The sequence below is a fragment of the Protopterus annectens genome, chromosome 11.part0 (genome assembly GCF_019279795.1).
Source record: "Protopterus annectens isolate FY-2018-M chromosome 11.part0, PAN1.0, whole genome shotgun sequence".
NCBI lineage: Eukaryota > Metazoa > Chordata > Ceratodontiformes > Protopteridae > Protopterus > Protopterus annectens.
Genome location: NC_056745.1, coordinates 271,044,802 through 271,067,171, shown reverse-complemented (window position 1 = coordinate 271,067,171; position 22,370 = coordinate 271,044,802). Strand labels below are relative to the sequence as shown.

General features: G+C 35.9%; 1 protein-coding gene across 1 annotated transcript in view; it reads right to left on the bottom strand.

Moving 5' to 3' along the window:
• PAH (phenylalanine hydroxylase) overlaps window positions 1-22,370 on the bottom strand; it is a 733,016-nt gene that overhangs the window by 97,607 nt on the left and 613,039 nt on the right. The window contains exon 11 of the mRNA XM_044087738.1: window positions 15,886-16,019. Coding sequence (XP_043943673.1) covers window positions 15,886-16,019 — 134 coding nt within the window. The remainder of the gene's footprint in view (window positions 1-15,885; window positions 16,020-22,370) is intronic.

Sequence of the window (22,370 nt, the reverse complement as noted above, 5' to 3'; positions counted from 1 at the left end):
CATGTGCTTTGGATCATCTATCTCCAAGACGTGCCCCCCCCCATCCAATCTGGAAGGCATCCTTGGGTTGGGGGATAACAAAGGGACAGCCTTCTTGTATTTGGCTGGAGTGGACCTACCATAGAAGGTAATTTTTACAAGTTTGTGTTGTTTTGACTTGACTGGATAATGGTTGATTGGGAATGGACTATTGAGTTGCGAGTGTCCACTGAAGCATCCTGATATGGTACCATGCTAACAGTACAAAAATGATTGCCGCTGACATGGATCCTAAAGCTTGGAGGATCAGATGAGCTGAAAGAGAAGAACTTTGAATAATCTGACAAGGAACTGAATTGTCTGAACTCTGGACAGAGGGAGAGAGGAGGTTTGAGTGATTGCATTGATCAAGACAACAATGAATTCCAGTATGTGTGTTGGTTCGAGATGAGAGTTGTTGTAATTAATGGAAATTCTCAGGCAAGAGCATAAGTGGAGTACATAGCTTCAAGCTTGAATTAGATGATGCCTGGTCAGATTGGTTATGAGCTAGTCATCCAAACATTTAAACACCCAGAATCCATGCAGTCTCAAATGAGCTGATACTACTGCCATACACTCGGTAAACACCCTGGAGGCTGTGGTGAAACCAAAGAGCAGAGCTGTGAATTGGTAATGACTGTCTCCCAGCCAGGAGTGTAGATATCTCTTGAATCATCTGTTCATTTTTATGTAATAGTATGAATCCTGAAGATCTCACTCTAAATTGGCCCTAGGTGTGAGTGTATGCATGTGTGTGCCTTCTGTGGAAAGTTGGGCACCGGGCTCGTAACTCAGCACAGTAAAACTCCACTGCCAATCATTCTGTGGACCATTGTTCCACTGTGGCAACCCCTAATGGGAAAAGCCAAAAGGAGACGTATGAATCCCAAAGATCTACTGAGCACATCCAGTCATACTTGTGCAGAAAAGGCAGAATGGACTGAACCATGAACATCTGGAACTTCGTGTACTGAACTGATTGACTTAGTTTGCTGAGATCCAAAATTGGTCTCCAGTCCCATTTTCTTTGGCACTAAAAATAATCTTGAATAAGTTGTAGACTCTTTCTGGTCTGGGGGGATCTCTTGAATGACTCTTTTTTTCTAGCAACTTGTTTATTTCTATTGCTCCTGCTGCTTCCCTCTGCTTGGGTGTATAATCAAGGATTTTGGTTGAAACCATCAGAGGTGGTTGGGAAAATGGTATCATATAACCTCTGGATATTATCCTACACACCCATGAATCTTTTGTAATTTCTAGCCAGGCTCTCTGGTGCAGGGATACATTACCCCTGACTGCCTCCAGAGGAGGATAGCTGGGCATCATTTCAGGAGCACTGATAGGATCTGTCAGAGAAGAAATGTCTACATCCCTGGTTATGTGGATTACCTCTGCCTATGTGGACTGTGCCCTACATTAGAATCCCCTCCCTCTTCCCCTGGGAAAACTGTCTATATGTGGATCTTGGAAGGGACCCTAGGATTTTTTTTTATACCACATTTGCCACCTGCTTCATTGGCTCCTAGAAAAGGACCATTGAGGGGTCAAAAATGTATGCCAACAGCGGGCAGGGTTCATCCTTCTTGCTCACACTTGGAGAGTGTGTCTTTAATTTTGTGGACAAATAAGGAACTTCTGTCAAAGGCAGCATTGGCAAAGGAAGATTTGAAGGGTTCTGCAATGTCACACAAATGCATCCAGGCATGTCTTCTAATGGAAATGCCTGAACCCACTGTCTGTGAAGTACCTTCAGATGCATGGGAGATAAGCCTCACGAATGAGTTTGAAATGGACTGAAGAGTAACCAGCTGCAAGGAAATGTTGCTTTTTACCTCAGAGGATATGGTCCCAGACAGGGATTTGGAAAGTTCCATAGTCAAATCTCTCTGAAGTCTGGTAAAATGTGACAAGTAGTTCAGCGACCTTAGAGCAAAAGTTGCTGAAATATAGACACACTTCCAAAATCTAACCAGCACCCTAGACTCCCTGTTAAGGGGTGGACAAAGGAACTTTGTTCCACCAGTTCATTCTTAGTAGCCACAGCTACGACCATGGCATCAATAGATACTCTCTTGCTCCAATATGTTCTATCCTTAGGTGATGCTAGGATCCTATCTGGCCTCTTAGGAATAAACTCAATAGTGTCAGTCTCCTTCCATGTCAATCAAAAGACCAAATCAATGAGCTCATCAGCAGCCAGAGTCATCCAGGAGGTAGACAGGCCAGCACCAAATTCCTCCAGGAACACCAACTCCTCTTTTGAAGGATTATTAGGGACCAACTACCTCTTTGTTTTAGGAGTTCTAATATGTCTGCAAATGAAATGTCATTGGGAGGTGATCTGAGGATCCTTCCCCTTCATCAAAGTCAGTATTCTCTATGACAGACTCTTGTGGAGAGTCTTAAGTGCCTCCTTTTACAATTCCTCTTTCTGGGATGATCCGGAGAAGTGTCACAAGAGATTACTATACCCTACTGGATGGTATGGAGTTTGGTTTAGGCTGGCTGTCCCAGTGGCACAGCTGATTGAGGCTCTGGAAGCAGAGTCGAATGGAGTTGTGTAGTTGGAACCAAAGAAGGAAGAGAAGTCCAAACTGCTGGAACAGAGAAAGCTCTCTCCACTACCTCAAATTCAGAATGCCTTAGAGAAGAAGTCACTGATGGATCTGATAAGGCATGCTTATACAGCATGAGTTCCTTCTACCCCAAAGGCAAACTACTCAAGGAAGGAGTCACAGCAGAAGTGTCAAATGCTGAATCTCCAGTGGGGCAGAAATGGCTCCAACAGCTTCAGAGTCAACTCCACCACCCCAGAGCTGGCACTGATGCTACAGCTCTGAGAGTCATCTGTCTCTGAAGTGCTCAGTGCTGGACCACTCAGAGACACCACTGAAGTTGAAGATACCAACATCTTTGGATCCAAGATGGATGACTCTGTGACTTTCAGATCTGATGGCTCCAAAATTAAAGGCTGGCTTGAAGAAGGAGTCAATAATTAGAGAATGGTACTGACAAGGGTCTCCAGACCTGATGGGGTTGGAAATATAAGATTTCCCATTTGAATCTGCATCCTTAGGAACTTTCTCATCATACTGTCCACATCAGCTTCTGTCAGACTTTTAGAAGACAGAATAGATGAGGCTGTGGAAGATGGTCTTGAATGGCATCTTGGTGAATGTTCAAAAAAGGGGAAGGGAAGCTGAGAAGAGATAGCATCCTGTAGAAGCTGAGGTGACCTGATCCAAGGAGATTGTTCTGATCTAGGTCTCGAATATGAAGTGGTTGGCTCTGATATTATCGCTACTTTTACAGGAGGTTCAGATACTGGAGCCATGGAGGTAGATGGATCAGGAGATCTTTTTCAATATTCTGTGGAGACAGACTCTCCCCTTTATATCAACTCTTTCGGATGTTTGCACCTCAGAGGCTGTTAAAGCAGTTTTACAGGGTAGCAAACCTCTGATAATGAACTTGTTTTTTCTATCTATCAAGATGCATGAATTGAATGCCTTATATATGCACTTAGAGTTTGTGTCTGAATTTGGAATTTTATTGCTGCAGGCCATGCAATTCTTGAAACCTAAAGGTTTCTGGGATACAATTAAAGCTCAACAGGGAAAATAATTAAGAAGAGAATTTTGTTTAAAATAGACAATATGAAAGGAAAGGGAGAAACAAGAAAATTGCCAACAATGTTAAAGAAGAGTACTAAACAGTACAAAAGAAATACCAACAATGGTATTTAAGAAATACTCAAAAAAGAGAGTATAAAGATTTTTCCTTTAAAGATATAAGGGTTACAAAAAAGGGGTTTAAGAGCAAAACAGGGCATAATATATGAAATAATCTTAACTTGCAGTAATAGAATAATGCTTGCTCTAGAGTTACCGGTGACAATGTCCATACACTAAGGCAGCAAATGAGATCTAAGGTATGTTAGGGGACTAGGGCAATATGGGTAAAGGGAGGAGCTCGAGATTTTCAGTGTTCCATGAGCTGGAAGAAGCAGCCGAGTTGGATCCAAGGATCAAATCTGAACCCAACGATTGAGGAATGAATAAAAATGACAACATCAAATATTTTAGTTATAGAAGAAGGGCAGGTAGTTGAAACACGATTTTCTGATCACCTTGCAATATGGCTAGAGATAAAGGAAAACAAGGAATCTATAAAAATAGGCAAAGGAATTAAAAGGATAAATGAGAAAGCATAGAATGAAGAGGAAAGAGATTAGTAATACAGTTACAGAAAGATCATTTTACTACAAGAACATTTTATAAAATTTGGTCTGAATGATAGATGATTTTTTGGAAACAATATAAAAAAAATGTTTTCTGCCGTGGCAATATGATGTGAGAAAATCACAGAAAGAAAAATATAAAAGAACATATAATGAAGTGTTGGAAGATTTAGAACATAATAATAGAAAGTATTTTGACAAAGAAAAAATATTTAAAAAATCAAGAAAAAAACACAAGAATTGTTATATAAGCAAAGATTTTTTTTTACAAGGTAAAGATAATAATTATTGATATACTTAATCAGATTATTAAAGGAAGATGGTAGAGTAATTGCAGAAATAAAAATGTAAAAGAAGAAATAAAAAGAACTCGGGGGGGGGATTATGAATAGTGTAGTACAATATGTACAAGAAATGTTTAAAAATAAGGTAGTGAAAAAGCATGGAAAGTAAAAATGGTAACAGAAAAATATAATAAAGAATTTTAAAAAGAGAGTTCTTTAAATGATTTGATAAAAGTATTAGAACTAGTAAATAAATATTTGGTTGCAAGACAAGATGGAATATAAAAATTTAAAAGAGTGTCAAAAAAATTAAAGGTTTTGAATGAATAGTTAAATGAAGGTTTTATGTATAAAGAATTATGTAGTAGAATATTTAAATTTATAGGGAAGAAGGAAGATAGAAAATAATTAAAAAAACTGGAGACCATTAGTATTGAATAATAAAGATGATAAATTCTTTATGAAAATAATAAAATTAGATTTGAAACTAAAATGGAAAATGTTATGGGAGATAGTACATCTAGTCTCTTTCTTTCATCTTCTTCCGGTTAGGGGTCGCCACAGCGGAACTCCGGTCTGCTAATGACTGGCAGTAGATTTTTATGGTGCCGAGTTGCCAGCCCGATGCCCAACCTTCAAAGAAGGCACACCCATTCACGCACGCACCTACCTGCATATCATTAAATGTTACTCGACCACGGGGACGACATGCAGACTCCACACAGAAGGCGCTCCAGCTGAGAATCGAACGGGAGAACCTCTTGCTGTGAGGCGACAATGCTAACCGATAGTACATCTAGTATGAATGGGAAATGTTGCCAAGAATTATTAATTATAGAGCAATTCTGGATGATATTATGAATAGAAAAGGAGAAGCAAAAATCATGATAGAGACCTTAATACAGCATTTGATACAATTGGACATAAAAGAATATAAGTGAGAAAGACAGGGAATTATGTATGTAATCATATAGTAATAATAAATTAAAATTACTTGTAAATGGCTAGTTAAGCTAAGCCAAGAGGTGCATATGTAGAGTGGTGTAAGTCAAGAATGTCCAATGAGTTGTATATACTTTACATTAGTTCTAAATATGATAGAATGTGAAGTAAATGAAAAAATTAAGGAGGAGGGGGTATAAAACACTTGAAGGGTTAAGAATTCCAGTTCTGTTAACATATGAAGATGACATTATTATAATAATTGTAAAAAAAACAAAGTAATTACTTGCACAAATGAATGTCTAGAGGTGATAGGGATGGCTTTAAAAAAGACAAAAAGGATTATTTGATAAATTCATCACTGATGGAAAAACAGCATACTTAGCAAGTGCATTTGTTCAGAACTGGTTATAAGCACTAAATAAGCTACAAATTACTACAACACTCAACTTTCCTCACTTGTCTAGAGGAAAACAGTTTTTAGTACTTAATAAATAAGTACCTATCCAGGCATGTCTAAGGGTCAACTTCCGGGTTTTCTCCTTTCTACCTGATGAATCTGGGCATCTTGGGGAAATGCAGTAATTGCCTCATAGGTTCATAGATTAGTACTAGGCTAACTGCCCTTGCAAGCCATTTTCAGCCTAGCCAATTATCCCTTGTGAGACTCAAACCCTGCACCTTGTGTTTGTAAGGCAAACACCTTAAACATTAGGCCACCCCCCAACCCCATGTACACAGACAACCCTCTCCTCCTACCACCCAACACTACAACTTGCGAGAGATGCACTTATGTAGCCAAACTGGAAGCAAAGCTCTCTTCACTCAAGACTGGACTAGACAGTCAAGAGGAGAAGGTAAACACTTACACCACACCACACTCATCACATAGTCCCTCAAAACCTACACCACCAAAACAGACACATACAAACACAAAACACACAGCTACATTCGCGGAGGCTCTCAATAAAACTCTGCTCAAGCAACAGAGACCTCCAAAGCAGAAACAGAAGTAACCTCCACCCCACAACACAACCCAAATGACACATAGCCCACAAACTCAGGGTGCCACTCAACCACAGCCCATAAGGCATAACAACGTACCCGATACTCTGGTCATAGGTGACTCTATAGTCAGGCACACTGATGTTCCACTCACCAGGCTAAACAAGGAGAAAGTTACTGTCAGCTGCTTGTCGAGTACCAGGATCTGTCACATAACACACACACTCAGCTCACTCCACAACAAGTATAAATATGACTCTATCATTGTGCATGTTGGCATGAATGACCTGAGACATACCTCCTGGACTACATGAAAAGAGACATGGCAGGTGTGACCCTAGCCCTGAGTAGCATCCTGCCATCACCCAGAATGGTACCACAGTACAAGGACAAAATGATTGACTTCAACAATTGGCTAAGCTTCTGGTGTCATTCTAAGGGGATCCAGTATCTGTCTGCCTGAGATGACATGATCGAAAGACCACAATGCTTTGCCAGAGATGGCCTGCACCTGTCGCCCTTGGGATTCTGGATACTAGCTAAGGCTCTTGTCACCCCTATAGTGCCTTTTTTAGGCAAGGTTCAAATGACAAATTCGCCACCATAACAGGTACAAGCAAGCAAAATCTGAGGGTAATGCTACTCAGTGATAGAAGTCTAAACCTCAAAATGCATTCACTTGAGACACTCCTTAAAATGGAGAGCATCAAAATCTGTGCAGTGACAGAGACCTGGTTCAAGGCTCCAGACAGCACCCCTGCATTACCAGGCTATAATTGATACCACATCTTTTGGCCACCTAACTTGGACCGAAACACTAAAGGCAGAGGCGTGTCCATATTCATTAAGGATATCCACACCTCCAGGCTAGTTGCTCAGCATAATGCATCTGAGATTATCCAAGTGCAACTAACTCTGGGCAAGACCGCAATCCAAATTGTAACTTGCTACAGACCCCCCACCATGCCCCAGGAATCCCACTCCTCATTTCTTGATACACTGGAAAATATTAGGGTATGACCCAACACCCTAATAATGGGCGATTTCAACTACTCCCACCATTAACTGGGAAAACTACTCATGTACCAACACTTTTGCTCAACATTTTCTGGAATTCATAAATTCCAATGCCTTGGGTCAGCTTATCCACACCTCCACCAGGGGCAACAATATCCTAGACCTGTTCATTATCAACATGGGTGATCAGTGTTCCACACCAGAGGTCAATTCCTCATTGGTCAGATCCAACCACAAGCTAATCACCCTAGATATCCACATGCCACCCCACCCCCCATTAGGGAAACCACTGTAAAAAATTTCTCCAAAGCCAACTTCACGCTTCTTAAGACAGAAGTGGCAAACTTCATGACATCCATGCAGATGGACAATTTTGGTACGACTGCTGAATGCTATACAAATGCACTTTATAAGCACTTACACAAGTGCATAGATTGTGCTATCCCTAACAGAACCAAGATGCTATCCTCCAAAAACAAAGGAAGCCAATCTGGTGGTCCCTTGCCATAAACAAACTCTACAACAGAAGAAAGAAACTGTTGCAAAAAAGAGTAATATTCCACGATTGGAGGAACTCCCTGGTCAGCCTCAGTAAGAAGCTGAGATCCTTCATAAAATCGTCCAAAGCTAGTTACAAAAACAAAATCGCCACAGATTCTAAAGACAACCACAAAGCATTCTATAGCTATGTCAAGAATCTCAATGGTAACACTCAGATCTGCTCTGAGTTACAGCACAATGGCACTAAATATAGAAAACCAACTGATATTGCCAACATCCTGGCAGATAAGGTTATTGCTAAATTTACCCCCCTTTCACTCCCTAAAGGGCCCATCTCTATACCTGAAGAATGCAAAGTTCCTGTAATCACGACTGCAAAAGTAAAAACCACACTCTCCAAAGCCAAGAACACAGCATCCATGGGACCTGACAACATCCCAGGCTGCATACTACATGAACTATAGAATAAACTGGCACCCCACCTAAGCACCATGTTCAACCATAGCCTCACCTCAGGCTTTGTGCCCACTGAATGGTGCACAGTGATGGTTATCCCACTCCACAAAGGGGGAGCCACCACAGACCCCAGGAACTACCACTCCATTAGCCTAACGAGCCTGGTCTGCAAGGCCATGGAACATATCATCATGGAACTTATAAACAAAGATATTGGCAATCTCCAAACTCTGGACCACACCCAGTTCGGGTTTGTAAAAGGCAGATCATGCCTCCTAAACCTGATAGACTTTTTTGAAGCAGTCACCAAAGCCATAAACAAGGGTAAGGTGGTTCACACAGCCTATCTAGATCTCGCCAAGGCTTTTGACACCATCCCCCACTCTGGAATTATAAACTCACTAAACTAGGTATAACTCCTTATGTCACAAGATGGGTTGCCAACTGGCTCACTGACAGAACCCACACTGTGAAAGTCGCAGACTCCAAATCCGACGTCAGACCAGTGACAAGTGGAGTACCACAGGGTTCAGTCCTCGTTCCTCCCCTGTTTGGTATCTACTTTTCTGAAGTACAGGCTAACGATGTTCACAGATGACTGCAAACTAGGAGCCATAATCGAAACTCCTAACGATGTGGACATCCTAAAAAAGCGCCTCACTGAGACAGGTGCCTGGTGTCAAAGCCATGGCCTCAAGCTCAATGCCAAAAAGTGCATTGTCATCCCCTTTGGTAAAAACTCTGTACCCATGAGCTACCACATAAGTGGTAGTCTACTTAACACTGAAAGTGTGATAAGAGACCTAGGGACAAAGGTGGACAATAGTCTCTCCTTTGATAATCACATTGCCACAGCAGTCAGGAAATCCTTCTATGTGGCACTCCTCATCACAAAAGGTTTCTCATCCAGGAAAAAAGAGGTCATTGTTCCCCTCTTCTCATCACTCATTAGACCCCATTATAGAGTACAACACCCCTTTTGATATGTACCTCACAATACATCTACAACAACTGGAAAGGCCGCAGAAATACCTCACAAAGAGGATTACTGGCCTCAAACAGATGCCCTACGCAGACTGTCTCAAAAAACTCCAGCTTTACTCCGTCCAATATCGTCTACTCAGAGGCGATCTCTGCCTAACATTCAAAGCTATGTCAAACCCAGAGCTGTTGGACATGCTCCACTTAAAGAAATCCCAATCCCTCCGAGCTACATGCTCTAGGGACCTAAACCTTGTCACCACAATAATCAGAACATGCTGGAGGAATAGATTCCTGTCCTAGAGACTTCCCATACTCTGGAACAAGCTACCTATCTATATCAAACAAAGCTCCTCATTAACACTATTCAAGAAAAATCTTGATTGGATAGGAAATAGGAAATTCACCCCAGGGATCACCTCTGTGGCTCTGCTCGACAGGAGCACAGGAAAATAATTTTCTTGGGTGGCAAAAGCCAGGGTACCTTTCTGGCTAGGCTTATATAGGCCCTAGAACCAATAGCCTAGTAGCTACCTATGAACCTATTTATGCTGCCAACAGCACTTGAAAAGGAATTATTGCAGATATTTTTTCATTTATATGGTGTTCTAGATTAAACCCTGTAAAAAGAGGAGTTTTATATATAAATAAAGAGGAAGGAGATTTAGAGTTAATTAACCCAGTGGTATATGCTGCTTTTTTAAAATTTGTACAGCGTGTTTAAGTGGATAAATTAAAAAGATGAGTATTTAAATAGTAAAATTGTATAAATACAAGTATGAAAAGTTTTGTGGTATGATAAAAAAGAATAAAAGAGAAAAAATAGTGTATAAATATACAAATAAAATGTTACCAAAATATTTTTGTGGAAAATAAAAACTGACAATATAGAAAAAGATAGAAAAGTATGCTATAAGAATATAATGAAAACAAAAAAAACATTACTATGTAAAACCATGGGAAACATCTAACAGATGGAAAAATGAAAGCTATAAAAATAAGTAGCAAATGGAGTAATTAGAAAATGGAATGTCAAGATGTTTTTTGTGGAGACCAGTAATAGATTGCCAGTGAAAGGAAATATGCCATATAACAAAAAAGCAATAGAATATGTTTACATTGCCAAGAAAAATAAACTATAGAACATATTTTATTGAAATGTAAAAGAGGAAAAAAAGTTATGGGTAAAACTATGTAAAGAAATTTTTCTGAAGATATAAAAAAGTGGAGAAAATAAACATGGATATGATTAAATATGGATATTATAACATAAGTAAATAACATGTTAAAAGAATAGATACAAAGTTATTTTATGTCATTTGGGTTATATGGAATGAAAGAATAAATTATATTATGTTTAATAGTAAATGGATTTTCGAAAACATTTTAAGTAAAATCAGATGGTGGTTATGGCAAAAAGGAGTGGGGGTCTGATAGGGATGAAAATTTAGTATGACTGTAAAGGAAACTATGAATATGTGCAAATATATCTATATATTTATACATTTGTAAATATGTTGCAGATAAGAGTTTTTTATATAAATAAATGACACCTGCTGTTTTGAGTAGAGGAAATAAAGCACTCTTTGGAGCTGCTAGGCTGGGCTGGGGGATTGCTGCTGAAGTTTCAGTAATTAAAACATATTGGAGAGTACAGCAGAGATGGAGAGAGCATCATGAGAAAACTTAATAAAGGAAGAAAAAGGAGATAAAATAATTGTTACAGAGCTGGGAACTGAAGGACTGGAGACAGCAGTGCTGCTCTATTTGATGAACTAAGCAGAGCCAAGAATAGGAGAGAAAAACTATGGTGTTATTTGGTGGAGAGAGTATTACAAGAGGAAGAAACTGAGAGGTTTGAAACAGAAGTAACAACTGGTAAAGGGAAAACACTGGTAGTATTCTTAACTGGTGGACTACCATGTTTTAAGGGTTTATCTCTGATATAAGAAAGAAGAAGAAGTTATACAAGTGAAGCCAGCCAGGGAAGAATGGGAGAAGGAACTAAGAGGGGTCAAAGATTTGTAGTTTCTCAACAACCACAGAGAAGATATCCAATGGTAAGTATACAAAGTAAAACAAAATGACAGTGTGAGCAGGTATGACATTATGTATAGTATTATTTTGCCACTAGGATTTAACATTAAATACAAATGAGCATTAATTAATTTGGGAGCTGAATAGTCTTGTGAAGTGACATTTGAAATCTTTAATTTGCTTGAAAAGTTATGAATGAGACTAAAAGAAATTCAGAAGCAGGATGGAAAGACTATGTATTTTAGAGCTTGGGACTACAACTAAAAAATGAAAATAAATGTACAATTTAGGACTTCAGGTATGGATGATATGAGTTAAAACTATTTTTCTTTCACTATGTAGTAAAGTATATGAATATAAAATAATACGTGATGAAAGAAATGTATGGACTGAGAGTGGGAAATGTGGGTATCAATAGATGTTAAGGACAAGAAAAAATTAAAAATATTCCAAATACAATAATTATGAATAGTAAGATAGGATGTGCTATGTACTAGGGTCAACCAAAAGCATGTTATTTCTGTGGGGATGAAAATCATTTAGTTCAACATGTAAGAAAACAAGGTGCAGCCAATATGGGGGAAGGGGTCATATAGCAAGCAACCAGTTTGTAGAAAATGCTCAAAATATGGGTAAGTTTGTTTTGATTGCCCCATATTAAAAAAAGGAGAGAGTAGCTTAACATAATAGCTTTGAAGAAAGACAAACAGTAGATATATTACTACAGAATATGTTGAAAGAGAAGGTGGTATGGTGGAATGGGATACTAAATACAGTTTAGAGAATAAAGAGATAGAGAAGGAATAATAGTTCAATGTCAGCATTTTAGTAAACAGAAAGAAAACAGGTTTGCACTTTTATAAAATGAAGATGAAGAAGAGGGAGAACAGGTGGCAGGAGAAGAACAGTAACAAAATAATGGAAAATTAGTTGTTGGTAGACTTAGGGGAACGAAAATCAAAATAAGACATGGGAGTAAAACAAAAAAAGGAAAAGAATGATATCGGAATTTTTAGCACTAAATGTGAATATCATTAGAAATTATATAAGATGTTTGGTGATGGTGGAATTGTATAACAATTAAAAATAAATTTATATTTTTTGTTTACTGGATATCGAATAGAAAAATTGAAGGGAAAATAAAATAATATAGACAGTGGTGGTGGGGTGGCAAATTATTTGGTCAGTTGGAAATGGCACATATTCTGGAATGGGAATTCTTATAAAAATGAAAAAAATATGAATTCTATATTTAATAATAATAATAATAATAATAATAATAATAGTACAAGAAAGGGAAGGGATATGTGAAATGAGATGAGACCAAATGTATAAGATTAATGCTGATTTATGTGTATACTATGACAGAGAGAAAACAGTTACTTGAAGAAATTAAAGAAGCTGTGTTAGGAATATGCCAATAGTAATAGTATAAGATTTTAACTGTAACTTCAGGGAAGAAAAAAGGAAAAATACAATATAGTAAGATGTTAAGAGAAGTAATAAAATGTGGAGATATAAATGTAGGAAAGAAAAGAGATTGAACATATAAAAAAGGATTTTTAAAAACTGAAATTGATTATATAGTTTACTCCAAAGATGGGAAAGAAGTAATAGGGGTGTACAGATGGCAGAATTTTCAGATTATAGAGTTGTATGGGCTAGAATTGCAGAAGACATAGACATAATAAAGGAGGGAAAAGAGATAAAGAGATTAAATGAAGAGTTAAGAAAAAAACAAACAAATGATAATATAAAAAGCAATAATATGGAAAGATTATATGATAATGAGACCATTTTATAAAAACTGGGCACAGTGGAGGATAGCATATAATCGAAGTGATAAAAATATATTTATAAGTGAAGAAAAGTATAAAAAAGAAATAAGATAAAATATAAACAAATACCACAGACTTATAAGAAAGAGATATAACACAGAAGTAACATAAGGGAAGACAGGTCTTTGAAAAAATAAAGTAAAGGAAAAATGATGTTATATAGGCAATTTTTTTTTCTAAAAGGAAAGAAAAAAGATGTTTTTCTTATTTTGTAAAATAAGTAAAATTGAGAGAAGGAAGAATGGTCTCTATCTTTGATAAAGGAGATGTAAAATGCCAACAAAATAATGGAGGTGGTAGAGGAATTTTAAGGAAAATGTATTAATAGGAGGAAATAGATTGACAGACAAAAATGAAAAGTGAAAAACTTCTGATAAAAGCAAAGACATTCTTAGAAAATGTTATAAGAATATAAGAAATAAAGAAAGTGATAACAGAAGGTAAGAACAAATCAGTGCCAAGATTCCAACTTTATTAATTTTCTTATAACACACATCTTTCATGATATGTGTATTATAAGGAAATGAAAAAAGTCGAAAAATAAATTAAAAAAATATTAATGAGTGGATTAAGTAAATTATAATAGAAGACATATGTAGAGGAGTGATAAAATGTGTATGGAAAAAAGATGAAAGAAAAGATTTAAAGAATTGGAGGACTATAACAGTAGGGAATGCTAAATATAAAACATATATTAAATTACTACAAAAAAGGATGGAAAAAGTATTTATTAGATGAAGTAATAGGAGAAATTGTCTACAGTATAAAAAGAAAAAACAAAGAAGCCATAACTGTAAAAACAAAATTAAAAAAGATTATATTGAAAGAAAATACAGAAAAAAGACTGACTGCACATAACTTACTGAGCAGTTAGTTTGTATAAAAGTTACTTAAGTTAAAGTCAGTTAACTTCTATCATGATGTGTTTGTATAAAATAAAGCTGCTTGAACAGAACCCACAAAGTCTCTTCTATTGTGTCCATAGTAGGAGCGACACCGTGGAAGGAATTAAAAAAAGATAAAAATGCAATGAAAGACAGAAGAAAATGTTTGAACTTTTCTATGAAGCAGTTGATTTTATTGTGGAGAATTTTATCTGCTAAATTATTTGGAATTTTATGAACCCTCCATTGTTTTAACCATTGTTTTGATGGTCTCAGGCTGTTGTAAATATTGTGAATAGTTACAAATGTATTTGTTCTTTAAAACTATGATGCATATTTTTAATGTATCATATTTTAAAGTTTATTTTTTGTAATATTTGTTCTTTTTTCAAAATCTTAATAAAATATTTCAGAAAGGCAATATTAGGTAATGGAAGAAAGAAAATGCATACACTGTAATGAAGAAGAAACCGCAAAACATTGTTTGGATTGTAAAAAGAATAAAACTTTTTGGGAAAAGTTTAAAATTTAGTTTAGATGGGAGGATTTACATGCATAAATAGGAATATGATATTATATGAGAAGAATGATAAAGTAAAGAAAGTGATTTGATAAATGGGATCAAATATTGTTTGTGGCAATATGGGTGACAGAAGAAAATCTGAGGATCTGTTATATATTATGTATTAGCTAAAATAAGAAGATGGTTGTGCAAAAAGGGTTGGAGATACAGGGTAAATCTAAAAGAAAAAAATAAAAGAAATATAATTGTGTATGTCTTGTTAATAATTTTAAATAAGAATATAAAAAACTGTAAATAATAAATTTGAAGTTTTTTATAGTACCGAATGAAAAATGGTAATAAAACAACCCCTATTCTTTTCTTTCAGTAAGTGTCATGGGAGCTTTTATATCCACCTGAGCAACCCCAACTTATGTAGATGGCAAAGCACATACTTGTTAGAACAAGGAGTGTCTGAAGTGCCTTTTTCCATACTTAGTTAAATTTCATTCTGATCTATTGCTGAAATTAGTTTGTTGCAGTACTGTATGGCTCTAGAACTTTGCATGATATAGCAGTATGACAGAACATTGTGCAGTACAGCTCAGCTGGGGAAACAGTTCTATTGTAACATGAGGTGTACTGCTGATAAAACATGGCTAACTGTGGAACTCCTGCAGTGCATTTCTCCTCTGAAATGAATGGATTGTTAGCAGTGCAGCACTGTCTCCTGAAGGACAGTAGGAAATGATGCAATGAATCCATGCTTCATTCTACATGCAAACATCTCTGAGCACATTTTAATTCTTTCAGAAGTGGATGCTTAGATGTAAAAATCTAAAACACTGGCAGACTCAATACTCTTACATCCCTCCACATATGTGTACCAGCTACCAAATATTTTTTCTCTAACACATATTATCTTTAGAGTTGCCCACAAATGGTATGAAAAGAGTTGCAGAAGAAAAGTATGTGCTTCAATCTGATCATGAAACTGAGGAATGTAGGTTGTGAAGGTAGCATTCATTTTTAAAGGTGGTAAAATGGATATTGAAAATGCCATTTCTGTTTTCTGTACATACACTGAAGCAGTCTAGAATAAAAATCCATGCTTGCTTGTTGCATTTTAATAATCCCCTTGCTTTAATATGTGCCACTATTAATTCCCAGGGCTTACCTCACTTTCTGCTTTGCATCTTCAAAGCTTTCAGCAACATAATAAACAGGCTGAAATTCGGTGATAGGGTATTTCTGGATGGAAGTCTTCTGAGGGTCAAAAGGTCGCAGCTCAGGCTTATCTGTTAAACAGTACTGTAACATATACAATTAAGAATCAGGATTTTAATGTGGTACAGTATATGTTTGATGTCATAACATAATCATTAATTGTTTTGGTCTGTTTAACATTGATATTGTTCTGGAAAAAAACAGAAGGTAGGCAGTTTATTTAACATAGCACTATTACATTTAAACTTTTCATCTAAAACAATGTATACATCAGTCCAAAATTATGTTTTTCAACCTTTTTCCACATTTTCAGATTGGCAAAGGTGGGGTAATTTACTTTTTTAGCATCACCTAAATCACTATTTTTCTAATGTGTAAGAACTATTTATGTAGTCTGGTAGCATATCCACATGTAAAAAGTGAGACCTTGTAATAGCTTACTTTACAAGCATGTCATATGTACATTTAAACCCAAAAACCATAATAACATTCCAGAAGAAAGGAATGAAAAACATTCTCTTAATAGGTCATGAAAGTAACTGTACTAAAAGGCTGAAGTCAAATTATTAAACAAAACTTATGGATAATCACTAAATCAATACATATGTTAATGATGGCTAAGAATTTTACAATATCTAAGTGCACTGACTCTCTTGTTATTTTCTTCATAGCTATGTTCATAAATACATTGAAGGAATGTTTCATATTTCCAAATAAAATATTCTTGGCTTTACAATTAGCACAGGAGATTTGTTAGGATTTGAAAATTTCAGCTATCTTTCACAAATACAAACAAAGGCAGCACCAAGGGGCAAAGACTCCTGTGGTTCGGTATAAAAATCCATGTACCAGTAGAACAAGCGACATCCACAGGAATCACACACGGCAAAACAATATCAACTTCAAACGTCCCAATGAAATAAACAGTAACGCGGACTTCTAGAAACAGTCCAAAATGTATTAAAGATTGTTAGTGCTTTCACCTTGCTGGCTTCATCAGACAAATGCTTAAGAAATTTGGAAGCATTTAAATATTGCATCCATCTCACCTATTGGTACAGACAAACTCTGACATCATCATTCAATTCAATTAAAATTGCAAGGCAGAAAAACATATATATATATATAAAAAATATATTAAAAGTGTATAAAAAAACTCATTAAAATGCAGAATTGCAAAAAAAATATATATACTAAATACATATAAAATTCACAAACATAAAATAATGCAACTCTGTCAAAGGCTTAAATGTTAAACGGAACATAATGCCCATATGGTAACACTAATTAGATAATCGTGTCAAAATCACTGGACACTCAGAAATAACATCCTATACAATTAAGGTTGTCCTAGTCATCTTCGAAACACTCAAGCCCCAGACTATATTCCCAACAGGGTATAGCAGGGGCAATACCAAGTGAAAAACTTTACATGGTTCAAAAAGGTATAAAATTACACCCTAAATAAACACAGGGTGTTACAACTCTCTCCATGTATAAATAAAAATAAAGATGAAAGTTGTAACATACTAAGAGGGGCACCACCACTTATAAAACACAAATGAGCTCGTGGGTATCATACGATGCTATAAAACCACTGACAAAAGAAAAAGCCTGGGTAAAGGACACAAAAACATTAAACTGCCCTTCTATTAGAAACAGTTAACATTCTGTTCCACAAGATAGGTCTAAGGGAAGCTTTATTGTTTAAGCCCGGGACCTTATCAGCTCTGCATCTGTAAAACTGAAAATAAAAAGAGTGGCGATACCCAATTCTTTATATACTAATAGAAAACTCCGGGAGCGTATAAGGGAGCATATTTACCACATAAGCATTGGTACGGATTCCAATGCATTGGCCAAACACCATAAAGAAATGGGTATCACACACTCTTTTTATTTTCAGTTTTACAATTCATTAGATCTAATGAACGGGGGGGGGGGCGATATTGAGACTTACACGGAAGAATGTGAGCTCAGATGGATTATCAGATGCAGAGCTGATAAGGTCCCGGGTTTAAAATGATAAAGCTTCCCTTAGACCTATCTTGCAGAACAGAAGGTTAACCGTTTCTAATAGAAGGGCAGTTTAATGTTTTTGTGTGTTCTTTACCCAGGCTTTTTCTTTTGTCAGTGGTTTTATAGCATCATATGACACCCACAAGCTCATTTGTGTTTTATAAGTGGTGGTGCCCCTCTTAGAATGTTAGAACGTTCATCTTTATTTTTATTTATACATGAAGAGAGAGTTGTAACACCCTGTGTTTATTTAGGGTTTAATTTTATACCTTTTTGAACCATGTAAAGTTTTTCACTTGGTATTGCTCCTGCTATACCCTGTTGGGAATATAGTCTGGGGCTTGAGTGTTTTGAAGGTGACTAGGACAACCTTAATTGTATAGAATGTTATTTCTGAGTGTCCAGTGATTTTGACACGATTATCTAATTAGTGTTACCATATGGGCATTATGTTCCGTTTAACATTTAAGCCTTTGACAGAGTTGCGTTATTTTATGTTTGTGAATTTTATATGTATTTAGTATATATATATATATTTTGCAATTCTGTGTTTTAATGAGTTTGTTTTATACACTTTTAATATATTTTTTATATATATATGTTTTTCTGCCTTGCAATTTTAATTGAATTGAATGATGATGTCAGAGTTTGTCTGTACCAATAGGTGAGATGGATGCAATATTTAAATGCTTCCAAATTTCTTAAGCATTTGTCTGATGAAGTCAGCAAGGTGAAAGTGCTAACAATCTTTAATAAATTTTGGACTGTTTCTAGAAGTCCGCATTACTGTTTATTTCATTGGGACGTTTGAAGTTGATATTGTTTTGCTGTGTCTGATTCCTGTGGATGTCGCTTGTTCTACTAGTACTTGGATTTTTATATCTTTCACAAATGATTATGTCATGTAATAATGTCACCAAGAATCAGTATTTTGAATATCATCAAAGCTCTAATGGTGATTTATAAAAGGAAAAGTAGGCCTATAAAATGTTAAAGTCTAAAGCAATGACTTACTTACTTTTCCTTATAGCATACAGGGGAATCATGTTAGGGTTTTCCTATGCCATCCTGCAATCAGGCATTGCAAGGATTTGGAGATATATCATGGATAATGCAAAAGGTTCCATCTGTAGCCCAGTAGTATGTAAGGCACTTATAATTCAGAAAGAAACCATAGTAGATGATTACACCAGTATGTGGATGGTCTCCATAAGCAAACCATGCTGGAGGGGTGTCTCATGCAAGTATGGCTGAAATTATGATAATTGAGGTATCAGTGCAATTCAGAAGTAGCTCTTGCAGCACTTTGCATCAATGTTACATGACTGTAACTGGACAGATGCATGCCATAAAATTTCAGTGTGCACAATATTGTCCTACGGAATAATTTAAATTGATAAATGGGTTTTGATACAGTTCATTCAATGCCCAGTACCATGGAGATCACTGTCTGCCTAGAACTTGACTCAGTTTTTATAAATGAAGACTATAGGAGGTTGTGATTCGGAATTCTAATAAATTGCATGGTGCTGAGTAGGAGGTTTTAACTGTTTATTAAGGATCCAAAGCAATATGGAAAATTAGGCATGGCTGTGGACCACTCCCAAACCTTTATTTCTGACTCATGCAATCTTTACTGGATAGTCCCCTGACTCTAACTTCTACTGACTACTGTTTATGATGCTACCACCAATTCAAGGGGGGAGGTATTCTACTCCTATAGTGAATTTATCATTCTTTAAATTCATAAATATATTTTTACATTACATTCAAATCTGTCAACATATTGCTATGAACTGTTTCTTGTATCTTACTGAGTAATATCTTACTGTTACCTGAATGTTTTATTCTGCACAGAAATATTTGTTCTAATGTTAGAAAGGACCTGTTTGGTTCACCTATTATGCCATATCCTAGCCTTATAGCCAAGCTATACATTCCATGTAGGCAACAGTTTATTTACCTTTCTACTTCCACCCAGATACAGTCCTATATAATTCTACAACATCTGTTGGATTATATACTACTAATGGGCAAATGCAGTTCCTAAATGTTTTATACCATCCATGGATACCCCCAAATTATTTATTAATATCACAAGGGGTAATACCTAATTATCAACCATGAGATAGTTAAGGGTAATCTAACACCAAATTGGATAGGTTAATTCAAGCCACAAATTGGAAAGGCTTAAAATGGCCTGCAGGGTTAGCTGGCCTACTACTTACCTATTAACCTATATGTAACTATGTTTGAATCTTATATATATATATATATATATATATATATATATATATATATATATATATATTATATATGGGTCCTCTTCAGTTGATCAAACTTTTAAAAGTTTGAAGCGCATATGGCTGAGACCATATGATCAAACTTTTAAAAGTTTGAACAGTCTGAATGGAGATCCCTGTACAGCGTGGAATGGGAAGATTTCCCTTTTCCGCAATGTAGTGCGATCTCGGAGTTGGTATATTTAAGTAGGAGGGGGGTGTGGGGAGGTGCAAGGGGCTTGCCCCCCTGCTACAAACATTTATTTTTTTTAAATGTTTGAACTTTTAAATGTTCGATGTTATGGTCTCGGCCATATGAGCTTTGAACATTTAAAAGTTTGATCTACTGAAGTAGATCCATATGTGTGTGTGTGTGTGTGTGTGTGTGTGTGTGTGTGTGTGTGTGTGTGTGTGTGTGTATATATATATATATATATATATATATATATATATATATATGTATATATATATATATATATATATATACATCTTTATATGCCATATGTAAAAGAATCCATGACTTTAACAGCATAAATACTTCTACTATGACAAAAAAAAGCAGACTTGGTTTCACCATAACTGTCCTCATCAGTAATAACATAAATTACCAGTCAGCCTATGAGGTAGACAGGATGATGTTACATGACAAAATTATATTAGCAATATTAAATTTCAGCACTAAAGGTTTATAAAAATGTACCCAGCAAAATGCAAGTTAAGATTAAGTATTTCGAGCAGTGACACTGAGGTAATACCTGGGTATAATTCGATTCGAGTCTTTGGGTGATGAATCTATCCCTTCACCTAGTATGATGGTGTTTGGTGATACATTTATATTTTAATTATAAATGTAATCAAAAGCACATTATAAATGAGTTAGTCATGAAATAAGTATATATTATGAGACATGAAAAAGTAAACGTTTCACATTAGTTAAAAAATAATGCATTATCACCATCTATAGGAATGAAAAATAATATAATAAACAGAACTATGAAGCACGATACCAGATAATCCAAAAGGTGTCTTTCAGACCAGGGGCATATAAGACCCCAAAATTAATAATACAAAGTTGCTCCTTGGTAGTAAGCGTCTTATGTGATTAACGTTTATTTATAAGTTAGAAGCTCAATTTTTCAATACCAATGAAAATAAAGTTAGCACTTACATTCAAAAGAGAATGCTTATACAAGTATTACAGTCCATACAACACATTATATTGCTTTAATGAAGGGAAGTTATCAACTTAAACTGGCATGACATTCGTCTTACATTGGGAGAACTAAATGTGCACGCTGCTGTGTATAATATCCATTCTGAGTATCAAGTGATTAATTGTTGGATTTCAAACATTTTAGGGGTATTAAAAGACATGAAAAACATACTCTTACAGATGTGTATATAAAAGAGCAATGAACACAGCGGGTATGGCACCTTGGTTTATTCAATACAACTGCAGCCAGTTTGCTTATCAAATGGTATTTTAAAATGAGAGAGTTTCTCAGTCACATTTCAACCCCTTTTAAAAATGAAAACCTGCAATAACTGAGTATATAGCTGCAAAAATACCCGGGAGAAAGGAATTGTATTACTTTTTGAAATTTGCCTACTTGAGATTGCCTTGAGAGTTAGCTGATGAATAAGAAGATGAAGGAATTAGGACAGTATGATTTTGGATGATTTATGAATATGCTTCTGGTGATAGATGGCATTAAAGGCTTTCTAGGACAGACAGAGAAGGTTACTGTCACTGAAATGTTTGTATAGCTAATTTATACACATTTGTACAGAATTTTGGATAATCTGGACTGTAACTGGAGAAGTTAGTGGAATTATAATCTTTATGAAGTGGAAGGATGCATGACTTTTTTCCTAGAATGGCTATGACATAATTATTCTTGAATAGATCTGTTTAATAGGCTATAAATAGGAAATACTCTGCAGGGAGACTGTCATTTGCAAATGTGGATGTTTTGAATTTGTGAGGAACATTTTAATAACTGAAGTAAGAATCAGTGTGAGAAAGTGTGTAATTAGTAGACTGAGGAAGGAGAGCTCAAAAATCCCTAGTTTTTTTCATTAATGACTGAATTGATTGGCAAAGCTGTTTGCTTTGATGAGAGTTGAAGCAGTT